This window comes from Sylvia atricapilla, chromosome 5, assembly GCF_009819655.1.
Source record: "Sylvia atricapilla isolate bSylAtr1 chromosome 5, bSylAtr1.pri, whole genome shotgun sequence".
Classification (NCBI taxonomy): Eukaryota; Metazoa; Chordata; class Aves; order Passeriformes; family Sylviidae; genus Sylvia; species Sylvia atricapilla.
Window position 1 is genome coordinate 35,474,924 of NC_089144.1, and position 19,289 is coordinate 35,494,212.

A 19,289-nucleotide genomic window follows, 5' to 3' on the forward strand; every position below is an offset into this window, starting at 1 on the left:
ACTAGATTTGCCTTTTGCACTGGAAAAGGCCCAAGAGTCCTAGTAGGCAGACAGCTCAAGATGTGACCATTAACGAAAAGAACTGGAGAGTTCGGGGATAGCAATAAGGCAATGATGAATAGAAGTGTGGAGCTGATTAAGTCTCTGTGAACAGTTCTGAAGGATCCACCCTAGAACACTTCTGTGATGGCATGTTATTACAAGCTGAGATAAAAGCTGCAAAAAATGGTTCTAAAGTTAGGAGGCAATGCCTTAAAGGTCTTAATAAACCCAAAAAATGGTAGTTTGTTACAGGGATTAGGCAGTGACTTCATCAAGTGCATGAAATTATAACATTAACATTCAAAATACCGGAGGCCTTAAATCTCTTTTACATTAGAGATCTTGAGATAAGTCTCAGAGGCTAAGGAGAAAGTACCATAAAAATCATGATCAGTTGAGATTGAGCTTATACCATCCTTCTTCTCTCACTGGCTTTGCCCAAATGCTGAGGAAGGTGACAATTCTAAAACAATTGAAGTTTATTTTAAAAAATGTAAACACAAGAAAATTGATTACTCCAACCTGTCAAATACATAATGATGCATATACTATGACCAAGACACATAAAAGGTGCTGCAGTAGTCCTAGAATAATCCATAATTCAACTGAATCATGTATAACTAAGATATTTTAAATTCTTTTCTCAAAATTATAGTCTATATGAATTTCCCTTCAGCAAAATTGTGTACATTACTCAGATGAAAGGATATTGTATTTCATCTAGGCAAATTGCTAACAAGGATGTGTCAAACTAACTTAGTTTTTTTTTTAAATGCTATAAAAAAATGCATACGTTATCAAAGTATGATATCTGGAGTGAATTAACATCTGTAAGAACAAATTATACCCAGTCAGGAGAGAATAGGGTAAAATCCTGACCTGCAGTCTGTGTGACTTTTACCATAAATCAAAATGAGGTCAGGATTTCACACAGGATCACTGCGCAGATAATGCACAAAGCACAAAACTTGAACAGAGATCTAAAACAAAATGAAATTTCACCCTTTGCAATTCTTGTAATTAGCCAACAACTACAACTAATTGTTGTAATGTAACCAGTGGTTACATTAAAGACAGATTCCTGTATAAAAACTTTCTACTCATCTAAATTCATCAAAACGGACACAACAAAGAGCTGAGCATCCCCTTCCCCATAATCAGCAACAGCATGAGTACACTGCAGGGCTGAGCCCAGCCTATTGCAGAAAGCCTTGAGGAAGCAAAGTCAGGCTGCCAGCCACTCCTTCCTTCTTTATCTGATGCTTTGATTCAGTGCTGAAAAGAATTCAGTGCTTTGCTCCATTCATCATAACTGTGCCTTCCTGTTCACCATTAACTCCACACCTTTGTGAGGGAGAAAACGACCTTGTGTTCTCTGCTGCCTAATCTAAAAACAGAAAAAAGAGGCATTCCTTGCTAGAAGGAAAAAATTATCAAGGATACAGATATCATTAGTAAGATAAGGAGTATATAAAAATAAAGTTACCCAGTGTTTCTAAGAGAGTTTAATTTGACAAAGTCCAAATCTAATCACCCACATCAAATAAGCACCAGACATAAAAAGGGCTGCCTCCAGCACTGTACACCTGAGAGTTCGTTCTTTGTTTCTTTTTTTTTTTTTTTTTTTTTTGGTGCTAAATGTAGCTTTTGTGAGAAAAAAAATCCTGTCCCCAGGAAGATCTGATACTTATTTCCCTGCTTTGCAAAGTATGTTTTGTCGTCTATGATCTGGATTGCAGCCATTGTGTGCAGTTGGGCTTTGCACACAGATTGAGCAGCATTTGCTAATTTAAGGATTATGCATATATCGTAATAACACAGGCTAGGGGGGAAAAACAAACATAAACTGTTTAGATTTAAGAATGGATGCTAGAAATACCTGCAGAGAGGATAAGAAATGGGAGTCTTGTTCTTTAAATATCATTTATAAGCCATGGATGTTTTCCCAACCATCATCAAAATAGTGGACCAGTGCAATGTGGGAAGTCCACATTTCCAGTGTATGACAAGCCAGCAGGCTGGAAGAAGCACAAGAGCATCTGAAAATCTGTCATAGAGCTGTTTGAATAATCAGAAAATAGAATATATTTCTGTCAGTCTCTTGTGACTGAAATATCCACTCGCTGTTCATTCCCCCAGCTATATCAATATCCTTCCAAAGGTCTGAAGCCACAAGTTGCAGGGATCACCTCGCAGAACTGTCAGTGTTACTACTGATGATTATTTTTTTTGTACCAAAAAAAGGGGAATTTCTATTTGTGGATTGGGATAGCTTTTATCCCAGATGATTAGCTATGGTTTAATCTAGCAATCAATGGTTTTAATAATAGTTTATTTAGGAAGGCCTTCTGGGAAATGTGTTCAAAAATGTTTAATCAAGATAATCTCCTTATGTTAAAAGATGGCATGCAGATGAATGAGTTAGAAATTAAATATTTAAATCTGCTGGCCTGAGGTTGCTTGAAATTAGATCTTGGTTATCTTGAACTTTGATTGAGTACCCTAAAAATTTTGTATTTGGTACAAGGGTACAGATTATTGTGCTTAATTTCCAACAGAAATGTAAGGTTATAGAATATAAATGAGCCCAAATGCACTAATTTAAAAAAATCACTTTAGAACTTAAGATTCCATTTGTTCCCCTTTGTACCAAACTTTGGTCTAGTGCACATGTTTAAGTCCTGTTGGCACTGGGCCTGATTCAGCTTGATTTCTCTTCAGGTTTCCCAGGGGGTTAGAGATTGCCTATTACACTCATTATGTTAGTTGACATGATTAACCTGTTGAAAATAATCTGATAGGAGGATCTAGTTCTACTTTATTCCTTTCAAGTTAATTCAGAATAACTTCTAATCTCCTCTTTATCTTTGAACTTTTTGGTGTGTTGGGCTTTTGGAATTAAGATGAGTTGTTAGGTTTTGCTATGTGCTATTGGTGAACTGTGCAAATTAAATAGCTCTGCTTCCAAAACATAGAATATATGTATGGAATAGAAGTAGTCTAAAGAACTCAGATAGTAGTTCTCTGCTCCCCCAGAATGTGCACATCCCCAAAAGAAATAAATTCACAGTATACCAGAAATGTGCAATTTTCTGACAACAGGAGCCTTCATAATCTTTGGAACTCACTGGCCTATATTGTTATGTGTTAGGAATAACAATAATCTTAAAAGAATTAAGAATGAGTACTCTGCGTCTTGCAATGACTGGTCTGGTTTTTAATACAAATAATAAAGTAAAACCTTTTTCTCAGTGACATTTCACACATAGCGCCTGATTCACTCACCTTTTGGTTTAGAACACTGTTGTCTTAATCTTCTGCACATGAAACAATCTCCTTTTTGCCATCTTACTGTGAAATGAGTAGAATGTGGAAAGAGGTGAATAAAGCTGGATTTCCAGAAGATCTCATTCTCCCTGAAGTAGAGAAATTCAATTTGGGAAGTGTTTTGGTTTTGCCTGGCAGGCAGGTTGGGATCTTTGGATACACTTTTTTTTTTTTTTTTTTTTTTTTTTTTTTTTTTTTTTAAGAAACCGTTAAGAAAGTAACTGTTGGAGAAACCATTGATTTACACAGTAAAATCATTGAAAATCATAAAAACAGAAATACAGCTCTGAGTAACATTCACTCAAGAACAAGACATAGATCTCCCACTTTCATGTCTCCTATGAAAACACACAAGAAAACTTCAGTATGCCTTTTCTAAAATTAGCCTAGAAGCCATCTGTATTTCCAGTGTGGAATTTTATTTGTGAATCTTCATTTTGTATTATTGTGACTGATTTTTACTCAGAGTTGTTTTTACTTTCGGTTGTATATATTTTAACTATCTACTTTGTATTGGCTCTATTGGAGCAGTACAGTCCAGTAACTCTGGTGCTTAACCAGTATCATGGCATGCTGCCTTATTCTTCTGCAGGGTCATGGAAATGCCTTATGCCTACCAGTGCTGTGCCTTTGGAGCTTGTGAGAGCCACTACCGAATCTCCAGCCAATGGAACAAAGATGATAATAGCAGCATTGATGACTTTCATAGAAAGGATGCTGGACTGTTACAAATTCAAGGTAACCATCATCTTAGGCTTTTAAGTCTACCTGAAGGCTGTGAGCAACCTGTGATTTTAAAAAAAATCCAATACTCTTTATAGTCACAGAGGTGGCCTCTCCCTGTCTATGTCTCAATAATGTGTTATTTAAGTATTCCTGTGCTTAGCAAACTCATTATTTTAGGTCTGCCATTCAGAAATCTTACTCACTTATGCACTTATCTTTTCATCCAGATAATAGCTATAATAATGTGGTAAATTAAATCTTCTCTTTATATGAGAGACAGTTCAGCTGGTATATAACTCCATACAAGAGCAGGCCATCAAAGATGTAGTTTCTTGCCCACACACTTCAGGATGAGCAATAGCCAAAACATGTGGCTACTTCAGCATATTTTTTCATAGAATCGTAGAGTCAAAGAATAAGCTGAGTTGGAACGCACCCACAAGGATCATCAAGTTCAGCTCCTGACCTTGCACAGAGCAACCCCAAGAATCATTCCATGTGCCAGAGACCATTGTCCAAAACACTTCTTGAACTCTCTCAAGCTTGGCGCTCTGACTTCTTTCCTGTGGAGCGTGTTCCAGTGCCCAAACACCCTCTGGATGAAGAACCTTTTCTTGATATCCAAGCTAAACATTTCCTGTCTCAGCTTCAGGTCATTTCCTCGAGTCCTGTCCCTGATCATGAGAGGAAGAGTTTGGTACCTGCCCCTCTGCTTTCCCTCATGAACATGTTGAAGACCACGATGAGATGTCCCCTCAGTCTCTTCTTCTTCAGGCTGAACAAACCAAGTGACCTCAGCTCCTCATATGGCCTCTCCTCAAAGCCCTTCACTATCCTTATGGCCCTCCTTTGAAGGCTCTCTAGTATCTTCAGCTTTATATCTTTGATATATTATGGCGCCCAAACCTGCCCCCAGCACTCAAGGTTATGCTGGCCCAGAGCAGGACAAGGACAATCTCTCCCTTGCCCAGCTGGTGATGCCCCCCAGGACAGGGTTGGCCCTCCTGGCTGCCGGGGCACTGCTGACTCGCTTCCAACTTGCCATGGACGAGGACCCCCAGGTCCCTTTCTGCAGGGCTGCTCTCCAGCCTCTTGTTCCTCAGTCTGTGCACATAACCAGGGTTGCCAGAGAGTGCATTTGTTCTCCAGGACATGAGACTACTGTATTTTTCTTCCCCTTCACCACTAGGTCTGTTACTTGATCTGTTACGTAGAGGTACACATACATTTACATCACCCTGTTGTTTTCTGTGTTTTCTCTGCTCCTGCAAACCAGTAGGTCTCAGAATTCAGCAAGAGTAGAGCCAAGAAAATGTGCTAGTGATGATATAAGAAACACAGAAAACCTGATTAATTCTTAGTAGTATGGCACAACAGCAGAATTCATATTTTCTTGGGCAGTCATCACTCTCAAATTAGGCAATAGAGAATGTACCTGTGATTATTTTCAGAGAGAGAAAGATGACCACTTTTAACATAATCCTGAGTACAGTAATTCAAAATGAACTAGGCATATGCCTGCTTCTGCTCACAGTTGGCAGGCAAAGAGACAAGACCAGGCCTTAAATACCACAGGCATTTTTGCAACTTTTACTAAAAACTTGTAGTAACATTTCTTTCTCACCAATAGATGAACGTGATTTTGAGGACTTTTTTCTTGACTTTGAAGAAGATTTGAAATCTCATCATTCAGTGCAATGCTCACCTTCGCCAGGTATGAAACTGTCAGACAGATAGGAATTCAAGACAGTGTTACTAGATATCTGAGATGCAGAACAAACTGGGAATCAAATACTAGGACAGCAACATGATGTGCAGTAATTTGATGAGTGTAATACAAATGCATTGCACAATAATATACAGCTTGGCTTTGAATTCCAGAAAACTATTCAGCCACTATATTCCTCTATAAGTGTAGCAAAAGTTTTGCCCAGTCGCTGAGCAGATCCTTACTCTGGGCCCCTTTTAACCAGAACTGATACCCAATTAAGAAAATGAGAGAGGAAAGATTCTTCTACCAAGATACAGATGATAAAGGCAGCAGAATCTTTGCTCTCTCGGTCTTTTGCAAAGCTAAAGTAATTCTTCTGAACATCACAGAGTTATTTTACACATGAGCAACTTAAACAACACCCTATTTAGTTCTGTGGCTAGGAAATACCAAACACCACTGCATTGATGTGCACAGTCTCTCACAAAGGACACCCAGCACTGTCATTTTCTTTGTAGAATGTAGCCAGTCGTGGTCATAAATTTTGATTGTTTGATTCAGCAAACATTTTCACTAGCCATTGTTTCATTGTGAAACACGAACAAAAAAACTCCAAGTGACAACTTGTACTTCAGCATTCATTTTAAGCTATGATTCTTGTTTGCAAGACTAACTAATAGTGAATTTTTTAAAGTTATATAAAGAGGAATAAAAAAGGCAGGAAGCCGAAGAATAGAGTTATTTGACTGTCAGATACATTGGAGGTATTCTCCAATGGCCTAAATATAAGTTCTGAGTTCATTGAAGCATTGCTTCAATGGTAGTACTTTTCAAGGTACTACCAGACCTGAGAGGAATTTTAGCTTGGGTTTTTTCAAATAGTATCTTAGAAAAACTTACAAACTGACACAATGCTTACTTAATGACAACATCTATAGTTATGAGGAGGTCATTTCAGCTGCAGGGTTTATGTCTTCATGGAAAAGCACAGGCCACTGTGAGGGGATTGCTTTGCTGGCTCATACCAAGACACATGATGTTTCTCTGACCACAGAGCATTCAGCTACAACTGCACAGCATATGCACCTCAGTTCTGTGAGAATGTGTAGCAAGCTTCAGTCATAATGACCTGACTTCAGACACAGGAGATTCAAAAAAGCAGCACTCCCACACACAAAGAGAGACACAATTTTCTTGGACTGTGTAATGGCAAATTATAAGGTTGCCAAAGTACGTCTGTCCATATCCGTTACGTCATGCTTCACCAGGACTCAGAAGGAACCTGTTTTAATATAGTGAGAGGTAACATTTTCTGCTTTTTTCACACACTGACAAATGTCACAGCAGTTCTTGTAACTACAAGAGTTGACAGTCACATTGCAGTAGTACTGCCATGCTCACGAAGAAACCCACAGACTACTCGTGATGAAGGGCAAAGATTCATGTGCACCAATATCACAATGTGAATCACACATTTAGCAGCATGTTATCAAGGTCTCAGATTACTCCAAAGAAAGAGCTTTAAATTTACAGCTCCCTTTTTAGACTAAAATTCACTGTTTGGCTATGCTGAGAATTTGCAAGAAGCATGAACTTCAGTGTCTTAGAAAGCATGAGAGTTTTTTGTTCACATCGGCTTCCCTTACCCTTTTTATTTTGCATTTCAGGTCCCTTCAAACCATGTGACCATCTGTTTGGTAGCTGGCTGATCAGAATTGGAGTGTGGACCATAGTGGGTTTGACCTTTATTTGCAATGCGCTGGTGTCTGCTACAGTTTTCAGATCTCCATTGTATATGTCCTCCATAAAACTTTTGATTGGTTTGATAGCCATTGTAAATGCCCTGATGGGTCTGGCCAGCGGAGTACTGGCTGGCGTGGATGCATCCACTTTTGGTAGCTTTGCTCAGTATGGAGCATGGTGGGAAAGTGGAATTGGTTGCCAAATAACTGGCCTTCTCTCCATTTTTGCTTCAGAGGCTTCCATATTCCTCCTTACCCTAGCTGCACTCGAACGTGCATTCTCTGTAAAGCATGCTACAAAGTTTGAAACAAAATACTCCATCGCTAGCATAAAAATTGCCATTTCCTTTTGCTTTATGTTGGCACTAATCATTGCAATGATACCCCTTCTCACTGGAAGTGAGTATGGGGTTTCTCCACTTTGTTTGCCACTCCCGTTTGGAGAGTCCACTGCTATGGGCTACATGGTAGCACTGGTATTGGTGAACTCCCTTTGCTTTCTGATAATGACTGTTGCTTATACAAAACTCTACTGTAGTTTAGAAAAGGGAGAATTAGACAACATTTGGGATTGCTCTATGGTCAAACATATAGCCTTGCTACTTTTTACTAATTGCATTCTTTATTGCCCTGTGGCCTTCTTATCTTTTTCCTCCTTACTAAATCTCACTTTTATCAGCCCAGAAGTGATTAAGTCAATACTTCTAGTGATTGTCCCGCTGCCAGCATGTCTAAACCCACTGCTTTATATACTTTTCAATCCACATTTTAAGGAGGATTTGGGAAGTCTGCGAAAGCAAACTTTGATATGGAGGAGATCAAAACATGCTAGTCTGATCTCTGTGAATTCAGAAGACATAGAAAAACAATCTTGTGACTCAACACAGGCATTGGTAACCTTCACGAGTGCCAGCATATCATATGATATGCCCACCAGCAGTTCACTAATGCCACCCTCTTATCAAATGACCGAAGGCTGCAGCCTTTCGTCAGTCGCATTTGTTCCCTGTCGCTAGTTGCAGAAACAGTACAGAAAATACCTCTGTTTACAAAATTTTCAATCCCAAAAGTAAGTGTGGATGTGTGCATACGAGTGTAGAGAATACCTCTAAATTATTATGACACGCCTCAGAAAACAGATGACGACAAAACTTGTGGCAGGCTGAAAATCCAATACTTGAGCCTGCTCAGCCTGCTCCTAAAATGCTGGGATGAAGAGAGAAAAGGAAAGCTGCTGAAGTTTGTGCAGTTGTATCAGCTGCTCTCTTTGAAAGTAGCACTACTCAGAAAGGGCATCAGTTCAAGACCAAAAATATCAGGTCAAGAACAAAAATAGCATATTAAATTTGTAAAATTTTTTCAAAGCATCACTTGACATTTTCAGGGGTTGGGGTTTTTTTCCTGCTTATTGCAATTTGGTTTTAATAATAGTTTTTCAGTGCCATGATTTTTTTTCTAAGCATCTGTATGGGCTTTGTTCAGCAAGGTATCTAAGCGGAAGAGTAGTCCTGTTCAAGTCCTAAAGGTTTCTGCAGAATACCCTTTGATGTTGTTCCACATTTGATAAAGCTGATTAAATGGTTTAACTTTCATTGGGTTTGGATTTTGGAAGTCTTCTAACTTGATAAAACATTTTTAATTGTCAGCAGAAGCTAAAAATTAACATGACGTGAAAGAAGTTAATCAAAATCTTGTTAAACATTTAAAATGTAATTGTAAATGGCAAAGCATTGTCACATGGGTATTTTTCTAATGAGGTTCTGCACAGTCTGGTCCTGAATTGCTTTCATGCCAGTAGAATTACTCCCAGAATTAATGATGTTAACATTGGCAGATGACTCATTTCATTTGAAGGTGGAAAATACTACATAGAAAGTCATCAATATAAAACAAATGACATGCTGAGAACTATTAAAGGACACCAAAGGCACTCAGACGAAACATTCATTTAAGGTAATTTGTCTAGGAACAAAAGCTGTAATCCTGCTCATGGCATGATCCCTGTCTCATGAAACAGTGATTCTAGAAGGCTGTTAGTTCATAGTCCCTAGTCAGTTGAAGATTTAGAGGTCAGTGTTGTCCTTTGGGATAAGGATAGCCAATATCCATAGCTAAGGCAATATCAAGTAGGAGTGAAGAGGTTGTGTAGTCTGTGTTCTTAGCACTGATGCAAGCACTCCTGTGATATTTCAAACACTTACTGCATTCACATGTTGTAAAGAACATTGTGAAATCGGAAAGGATATTAATATCATAAATTTAAAAGAACTTAAGAAATAAGTGATTTGATCAGAGTTTATAAGTAGCTGCTTCTGCAATACAGAAGTTCGAAGGCAGAGGACTACTCCTCTGAGAGGAGAAATACCTGGTATAGTCAACTGGAAATTGACATTAGGGATATGCAGAATAGAAATAAAGGTGAAAATTGTTGATAGAGACGGTCATTAGCTAGCAACATTACTGTCACCAAAAATCTCTAAATTCATATGGGATATATTGCCAAAAAAGATACTGGAGTAGCTGTTGAAATTCAGGGACTTCTGATGGCTTTAGTTTAGGAAAAGGCTTGATTAGGTTAACAGAGTTCTCTGACTTTATATCTGTTAATACTTTGCTGAATCTAGGCATGTATGTTTACATATCAGAAGCATCATAGTTAGAAAGATGAGACTTCAGGTCCTTGCCAAGTCTGCTGCTAAAATATCTCAGACAACAGAGCCATCTAGAATATAATTCTTTGACTTCGTCCAAGCCATCAGGGGATATTCCAGTATTCTTTTCTCAGAGCTGGCACCTTTTGCTCTAGTAAGCTGATCATTTAAGACAGAAAAATGCACAAATTTACCTATTTCTGTTGTTAAAAAGAGCTCCCTGAGGAGTAACATTTAATAGCCCAGGATTCACTGCTCAGTTAATGGCCACTCAACCTCCAGGTGAATGAGACTAATTTTTTAACGTTAGGAAGGTTAGGCTAGGCCCAGCAATTAAGGTAATCCATTACAGATGATCTCTGTTGTTCATCTGTTCCTGTATATAAAACTTCCTGAGACTCCAAGGATGGATTTTCACAATGAAGAATTTGCTGCCAACTATGCATATGCCTTAATTTTCTTGTCCATTCACACTGGCATATTTTTAGTTTTGCAGTTACAGATGGCATCAGTTGACTTTGGCTGACATGTTCATCCTTCAGGGAAAAAAAATGAACCAATTCTGAAATTATGTATGATAAAGTCAGCTGGGTACTTATCTTAATCCTTTATCTGTTGTGGCTTTTGAAGCAGTGCAGCACACAGCTGCAAAAACGATGCCTGAAACCACTTTGGATTAAACAGAGGATCAGTCAACCATTGCACAATACCTATTACCATGTTTACTTAGCTTTAATTTGACTGGGGTCCATCTGTGCTGCTCTGCTTAATGTCAGTGAGGTTCCTTTCAGCTTGCTGTATTTAAGAAGTTTGTAAAGAAATTTGAGAAGCAAAATAATGTTATAATTCTAAAGACTAGTTAAAGCTTCTTTTATCAGAACTTTTTTAGCTTGCAGAAGGTCCTAAAGGCTTTGTGTCTTATTTTTATAAGCATGTTTGAAATATTTTGATCAGATATTTTTAACTTGAAATTGTTAAAATTCATTTAATAGATTTTTAAAGTAAAATGTGTAAATATAGAACTGTATTTATTATTACAGTGAAATGCAACTACAGTAAAGGACATGAGATTAAGCCCTGTACAGTTTCATATTGATATTTGCTATATTTTCTGCTCATATGTTACTAGATTCATTATCTGTAAATAATATAATGTAAATGTGTAGTGATTGTAAATAGGTGACATGCTTTCTTTTCTATCAGTGTTCCGAACATATGTAAGTTGTAATAAAATGTGACTGCCCAGTAAAGAGCATTTTATCATTACCTAACACCTCACAAAATGGTATGCATTTTCAATTAATCCTTTCCAAGTTACTGTAATACTTATACTAACCTCCCTAGGTGTCTGAAATTCTTGACAAAAAGTTACAGGTTGTGTGCCATAAAAAAAAAAAAAAACAAGAATAATAGTGAACAAAAAAAGAAAAAAAACAATAGTGTTTCATTTCACCACAGACCTGATCTTTTACCAAAACTTCAGTCACAGACCCTTATGGACAGATGCTGCTCCCTGTACTCCCTGCTGTATCTCGCTGATGACCTCTCACAATTGCCACAGGTGACACCAGCACTTCCAGCTGTGTGACAAGGGTGGACATCAGGTCAGGCACAAGTTAGCTTACACAACCTGCACACCGTACACAAGAGAGGTGCGATTCAGCTGCACTGGGCTGCTGCTTTTAATAAGACAGCAAACTGTCCCACATCATTCCTTACTTTCTCTCCCACCCCTAATCTGGCAGGTGAAGCAGGTGAGGGGATAACCAAACAGCTGGCAGAGTTCATCTGATACATGGCAGAGGGGCAGCAGCACCATCAGGTGTGAAATGGATGGAGGTGCTAAGGGCAAATGAAAGGTGGGGCTTAAAAGGGGACTTGGCAAGAGCTAAGTTGCTTAGGCTGCATCAGAACTTCCAGCTCAGTTGAGTTAAAGGCAGGCAGCAGCTAAGCTATGGCAGCCATGTCATTTTGTAGGCAACAAGGAATGGGTGAAACAGTGCATGCGCGTTTGTTAAGAGAGGCTGCTGCAGCACGGGACAGTTAGATATGCTTGGTTTTTCGGAGATAGTGATGGTAGGTCATTCCTCTGAAGTACTTGAAAGATAGAGGTAAAATACCAATGCAGCAAAAACTATCAGAAAGCAATTTTTTAGTCAGGAATTCATATGGCAAGTAATGAATTACAATTTTACTTTTTTTCAAGAAAGTACAATTGCCCTGTGTTTAAATGGATTTTAGAATAGCATGCAGGTTCTCAGGATAGATGAGGTTACTTTGTGGAAGGTCATTTCAGCTAGAAGGTCCTGTGAAGAAGAAGTAAGTTTTTTGGACGAGTTCTAGAATTGCATTATGGGGATGGGAGAAAGAAAAGAATGGGAGTAAGAGTCATTAATTATCTTTAGGAGCAAAAAACTAGAAGTTTGACAATGTGCATAGGGGAGTGCATAACTCAGGGAGGACAGAGGCCTTCAAGAGGCAGGATGCAAATGGATGGAGTTTTATGAGGTATTAAGAAGCATGATGGAATTTTGTGAAGGATGGAGAGCTCAGGGTGGATACAAAAAGATGGAAGTGTTCTGATGGCTAAGGACATTGAAAACAAGCAAGTAAAGATGATTTCACATGTATGTGTGCACCACACAGTGTAAGCAATATTAGAGCCAGGAACCATAAGGAAGAAGAATGGAATTGTATTATTTTAGGAGGAAGATACAACTTGAGTAGTGAAGGGAGTTCTACAAAGGAAGAATGAGCTGGTTGGTGAAAGCCTTGATGCAGAAGGGAAAAACAGGCACCAAGGTTATACACCTTGATACATGGAAGAAAAATTTTTATTAATTTATGTACCGAAGAGTGAGAAGTAGTGCCTGAGGTCACAACTTCAGTGTTCTGGGCAATGTGCTAGCAGATAGGCACAGGGGACTTCTCTCTGAAAGCACTCATGCCACAGACTTGTAATGTTCTCTGCAGTAACAACTGAAGGAGAGTTTACTGCAGGCTGGTGCAACAGGCTATTTAGGGAGACCAGACAGAGCATGCCACTACTCTGGCTCATTAGATACATTATTGAGTTTTATTTGATAACTTGGTCCTCAAAGAAGTTGCAGAAGGCCAAGAAAAAAGAGCTAGTTAGAGATGCAGCAAAAGCCATAAAGAACATAGGATCACCTATAAAATAATGGATAGGGATAAAAGCCAAGCCTTAGCAGACACTAGCAGAAAAGCACAGAGAATGACACCACATGAGCAGTGCTGTACCAGGTGGGCATGCAGCTTCAGTCCTTGCCCCCAAAAGAGGGGAGAACATCCCTGACTAATCTGGTGACCATAATTGATCTCAAATGGACCAGGCACTTGAGCAGTCCTTGCTGCTGCTCCATATTTCCTTCCTATCTCTGTGACCTACAGACAGTAGTAATGACTTAAATATACATTAGACAGCAAGAAAGCTGCTACCATAAAAGGTATCAAACTATCTCCTATCCAAATCATCTGTAATAGGAATTTCAGCTTATGAGGGGCACCACTTGTTTCCTCTGACTGTTGTATTAAACACTGTAATAAAAATATCAGACATTTCTGTCATAGTTTAGGTTGCTATATGAAAGGTAAGGTGCTGAAAAATTCATTGATTAATCACTTAAGAAGGGCTCAAATTGTTAAACATGTAGCAAAAGTAATGTTTTCCTTAGGAAAACATAGGAAGACAAGGTAGTGGAGACAGAAGAGTAAGAACATGGACACAAAAAGCTAACAATATAAAAACAGAAGTAGGATCATTACAGCAGCAGCAACAGTGTCAGAAAATTCCTTCCAGATCTGTGAAGCACAGTAATTGTGCAGATGCTTGGGTGCTGCAGAAGACAGCTCTCAAACTCCAGGAGAGCTGTACTGCTTCCACCAGCAAGAGAGGGACCAGCATCTCCACCAGCCACAATAATCAGCTCATGTTCTCTTTCATTAACAAGTGCCAAACAAGGGACAAGTCTGTCCTTCTGTGGCAATATTGTGAAAAATAATGTGAAGCTAAGCTTAGAAAACTGATTGAACTTTTTATATGTCTTTGCTTGAACAGAATCCCAGCTACATGTCATTAGAAATTTTAAAGGAAAATGCAAATTAATCCATGCTAATATATAAAGCAGAAGAGATTCCATGTGTTATACCTAGCCCTGGCAAATATACTGGAAAGAAAAGGCAGTATCAACATTAGGAACATCTTGTTCATATAATGAGAATCACAGACTTGTGCTCCAGTGGCTCTGGAGACATAGGAAACATGAGAAAGTTCTCTCTGTAAAAAAATTTGTTGTGGCATTGTCAAAATTATCTAAAGATCTGATCTCAGTCATAAGAAAAAACAAACATTAAGAATATTCCTCTTGAGAGCTGGCCCATAGCCAGGAATTCTAAAAAAACTTAGTCACAGACAAAGAGCCCACTCAAAATCCCTATTTAATTTTTTCACAGGTGGCAACACTTCCACTTGTCAAGTAAAAATATGCTTTGTTTACAAGAGGAAAACTGTCCATCTGTGAATCTAAATACTTCCATTAAGTTTTATGCATTCATACACCAGACTGTTCTGCAGCCAGCCTTGAAGGTCTCAGGACTCCAAAACTAATTCTTGAAGGAAGTTTCAAAAATCTCCTTCTGCATCTGGTGTCATTCTCTATATGCAATCACTGTTTTGACAGGTGTCTGCAGTTATTTATTTGGTTCCATATATAAGAACAACTTCTCAGGACTATCTGTAGAAGTCACTGCGGTTATTATCAGCATTTCCCATTTATGAACTAGCCTATTCCTGAAGGAAAGAGTTCTCCCAGCCTTCTGAGAAAAAAAGTAATAGGGGAGACTGTTCTACTCAAAACAGGTGTTTCATCTCCCATATGAAGTACCACAGCCTTCTGGGAAGTCTTCTAGGTCTCTTTACTGCTTGAATATGAAAATTATCTCCAGAGAGCTTTATGTGGCCAGAGAAGGATTTCTAGAATATGGAATCAGTACTTCGGTGTGAGATGCCGAATGCTAGTGATGAACACCTCAAACAATTGGCCATTTGCAAAGGCAGCAGGTGTTTTGCTGACAACGACATGCAAGGGAACAGCCCAGGTGCAGAGGGGGTGCATACCCTCCACCAGAGGCTACAAACAGGGGTTGGAGTCAGATAAAGGAAGGGAAGAGGCCTATAAGAAGCAGCTCCTGGGAGATGGGATAGTGCTTTTTATCATGCCAGTGTCCTACATTACATAACTGGCTCAGGTGTAAAACTTCCTCTGAAGGAGATACGGGGACATTTACAGGTAGGTCTGAAGGTTCATCCATTGTGATGGGGTATAATTGACTCAGCTGTGCTGATGTGAGAGGCAGCTGTCCTGTCTTAAAAGGTAAACCATCAAATACCCTTGAAGTGCCACGTGGTCCACAGTGTTGCATCAGACAGCGAAAAACTGCCCCGTTAGAGGAGGTACCTGGGCGTTCCCACTGAGCCTGAGCATATATTAACACATTGGACTTTGTGTTTCATGGACTTTCCCCACCCCTGGCAGATCAAGACTGCCACCATCACTTCAACCAACGGACATCTAATTTGCAAGAATCAAGTCTCATCACCGCATCCAAGGATGGTGACTGTATACCTTTCTCTCTCTTTTTTCTTCCTCTACTTTCTCTTTTTCTCTTTCTTCTCCAAACTTCTCAAAATATATTGTAAGCCAGACTAAAAACTTCTAGTCAGGGCCTTAGTAAGTGCTTTGTTATGTCTGGATAAGTTAAAGGGGGCTATGTTTAAGTTTGTGAAGCTAAAGTTTGTGAAGTTCATTACTTTGTCTGGATTTGGTTTTAAAATGTGACAAGTACCTTAGTCTACCTTAATGCTCTAAAGTTTTCAAGCAAATGCTTGTTATTGAACCTCCTGAGAATTTTGTTGTTTCTCCTGTGCACCATCCAAAGTGACTCAAAAAATATTCCCCTAAACCCGTGGAGTAGATTGCAGCATAGCATTTTAATGCATGAAGTGGGAAAACCATTTCCTGACGTAAATGGACACCTTACTGTGAATACAAAGTATATGAAGAGATTTGCTTTATTTGATATAGATTTGTCCCAGTGTACAGATAATCCTCAAAATGGATTTCCCATGGGTTTTTTGTTGGAGGGGGTTCTGGGGTTTGTGTTTTTTCTGGGTTTTTGGTGGGTTTGGACAACAGGACATACTCTGGAAAAGCCTCTGCTCCCCTGGAGTAGAGCAGTCCTGCTCAACCTGGCCACACAAGAGGCCTTCTCAATCCTGTTCTGGAGGACTTGGAGAGCTAAAGACACCATGTCCTAAGACATTGAAGAATATGTCTCTAAGGGACAATGACATTCTTTCTGAGCTGAAATAAGGCAATAAAGCACACAGGATGGAAGCTAGGAACACTGACAGCAGAGTTTGGCATGTGTTCATTATCACAAAGACAAGGAGTCAATGTGCTCTGTCAGAGAAAAATACTCTCTCACTTGGCAGGGAGGTAAAGTCAGAGCAGACTGAAAATTTTGTAGAATCACCATGGGCCAGAAAGCTTGTGCAATTACCTTAGGAAAAATAGAGACTGCATATCAGAAAAACATTCTTTTTCTTCAGAGAAAGTGCCCCAGCTCTCTAGCCCAAGTTCTCCAGAAGGAGGTTTTTGTCTGTGCAGTCAGTGGGTGCCAAAATATCTTCCTCAGGAAATGCCACCTCTGGAACTGAAAGCAGCCTCCGTGGCTTCCTGAAAAACGCCACTTTGCAACAGAAAGTCATGAGCCCTCCTTGCTCTGGGCTTAAAAGTACCACAAGCAAATGGTATATTTAGTATAAGCTTGCCCATCTCTAAGAGAGCAAAGAGAGATTGTAGAGAAGTTGAGTTTCTTTTTATGAGGAAAAAAAAAAAACCCACAAGAAACTACAAGCTTTGAAGATGCTTGAGCAAAAGCACTTAAAGAAATCTCACAGTCATCAAGTTTCTCATTCAAAAAAGCAGCAAAGAGAAACCAAAATGATGGTGGGCAAACTGTGTATGGCCCCATGTGCTGGACACAGGGGTGGTTGTACTATACCTTTTATTGGTATTAGAGAAACAGTAGAAAACAACCAAAACAATAAATAATTGTGGGGTTTTTGGGTTCATCAAAGTGTTAAATTTGGTGAAGTGAGAGACTGTTCAAAGTTCAAATAGCTTTACAATTCTATTCACTCAGCTTAAGTAGGAATAGGTAATACTAGCTTGGATAGAAAATACAAGTCGAAGTAAAATATCAGTATTTATAATTTAGTTTCTATCCATGAATACTGCTTTTCTACCTACAAAAACTGATTTGCTTTCCCTTGAAAAAAATTATGTCTCTTTTTCCCATTCTCTTGACACTATTCTTTACACAGGACTGTGGCTGTATGTTGACCGTGGGTGTATGTAGGACTTTCCAGGCATTTAGGCAATTTCCCCCCACCTCCCAGAGGATTTAACAACAGCAAGAAATCCATTTTGTGAGCCATAGGTGAACTGTCCTCAATATCAATTTCTCTCTACTTTTATTATTATATGTGTTAGGAGAGAACTTTCGAGCTGTGGTCTCAGACCAGAATCTAACTGCTCTAAGCACTGCAAAGACACAAAAAGAAAAAGCTTAGTTGGGAGCCTTTAGAACAGTATCCTGAACACTAGTGAGCATCAAGAGAAAGGACAAGAATGGGTAAAAAAGCCCACAGACCTTTGCAGTGGAGAATTCAGAAGCTTTCCGAGGCTTTCTTCACTTCAGTGGATTTCAGCAAGTGTTTATTCCCGTATCAAATATTTCTGTTTGCACAGTGGAATTTCTCACATTTGTAGGCAGTGAACTACAGAACAGTCCTATAAAATGTTGCTTTATGGTAGAGTGAAGCATTTCTCATCAAATCTGGGCTCTCATAAATAAAACATTAAGTCTGATTTTTAATTTTTTTAAAATAAAAAACAATAGAGCTATTGTCCATTAAGTACCATTCTTACACCAAGATCCTTTCATAATGACAGCAGCACCTTAAAAGCACTTTGATCTATGAAGGATCAAATATCTTTGTTTCCTATTAACATAGCTCTCTTTCCCAATAGAGCACAGGGCATTTCTGATAATGGCTCTCTTATTACGATAATTAGAAAAAGATTGTTCAGCTCTATTTCCCCCTTAGAGCTCCCTGGCAAATTTCTCCTTTCATGTCATTCAGATTTTCTATCCCAAATACCTCTGTCATAAGGAAAAAATTTTAAAGTTTCACATTTTATGGCTCAGAAGTTTAGGCTGCCAATGTGATGTTAACCAGTCATTAAAAGGTTCAGAAGAAGGATCCGGACTAAAAAGCAAGCCAACACCTTTTAAAAATAATGTATTTTTTAAATGTGAGTGAGATTTTCAATAAATGTCATAGATCTTTTAATAAGGTAGCAGAAATGTGCCCTGGCTTTATTTGCAGGGGAGAGATGAGAAAACACTTCAGAAAAAGCTTGCCCCAAGGGATTTGAGGGTGTAATATGACCAGAAGCAGAATTCGCAGGAGAGATGACAGACAGAGGAAGACACTTGTGAAGAGAGTATTCCCAGACATCCTATTGGAAGCTTAGATTTCTTACTTGGTGTTGCTCTGCAGTACTCAGCCTTTTGCCTCTTCCATCAGGGATGTAGCTCTGAGGTCGCAGGCAGTCAGGGCTGAATGGAGAAAGTCAGCCTTTTTTTGCCAGGTACTTAGTGCCACCATGTGCCCAAGTGTGCCTCACTGCCGCTGGGAAACACTCCTCTTCCTTTTCAGTTTCTGGTTCAGTGAGACCTCTCTTTCCTGAAATGCTCAGAGGGACAGTTTGAGAAAGCTCCCCGTGCAAATTTGAGGCATTCTGGCAAAATGTATGCTTCCAGCCTCTCCCGCCTTGGTGGTGGTGGAGATGGGCAAAAGGCTGGCAACAGAAAAAGCCCTTTGGCTTCAATGGTTTTCCAGTCTGAAATGGAGCACCCTTGAGCAGCAACGTGGTTGCAAGTCACAGCAAAACCTTTCACATGCAGAAGGGAAACAATCAAAGAATAGATCAACTGTTA

The 19,289-nt window shown here is 39.2% G+C and overlaps 1 protein-coding gene and 1 long non-coding RNA gene across 2 annotated transcripts in view; one reads left to right on the forward strand and one right to left on the reverse strand.

Annotated features, from left to right (window-relative positions):
- The window catches only part of LGR5 (leucine rich repeat containing G protein-coupled receptor 5), an 88,469-nt gene extending 79,905 nt beyond the window's left edge, over window positions 1–8,564 (forward strand). The window contains exons 16-18 of the mRNA XM_066319179.1: window positions 3,962–4,107; window positions 5,726–5,809; window positions 7,474–8,564. Of these exons, the coding sequence (XP_066175276.1) occupies window positions 3,962–4,107; window positions 5,726–5,809; window positions 7,474–8,564 (1,321 nt within the window). The remainder of the gene's footprint in view (window positions 1–3,961; window positions 4,108–5,725; window positions 5,810–7,473) is intronic.
- Window positions 1,512–14,839, reverse strand: LOC136361341 (uncharacterized). The gene is made up of 3 exons (XR_010743621.1): window positions 14,779–14,839; window positions 3,328–3,393; window positions 1,512–2,100 (listed from the first exon to the last, which is right to left on the reverse strand). It is a non-coding gene; the product is annotated as an uncharacterized lncRNA (long non-coding RNA).
- Between the last annotated feature and the right edge of the window lie 4,450 nt (window positions 14,840–19,289).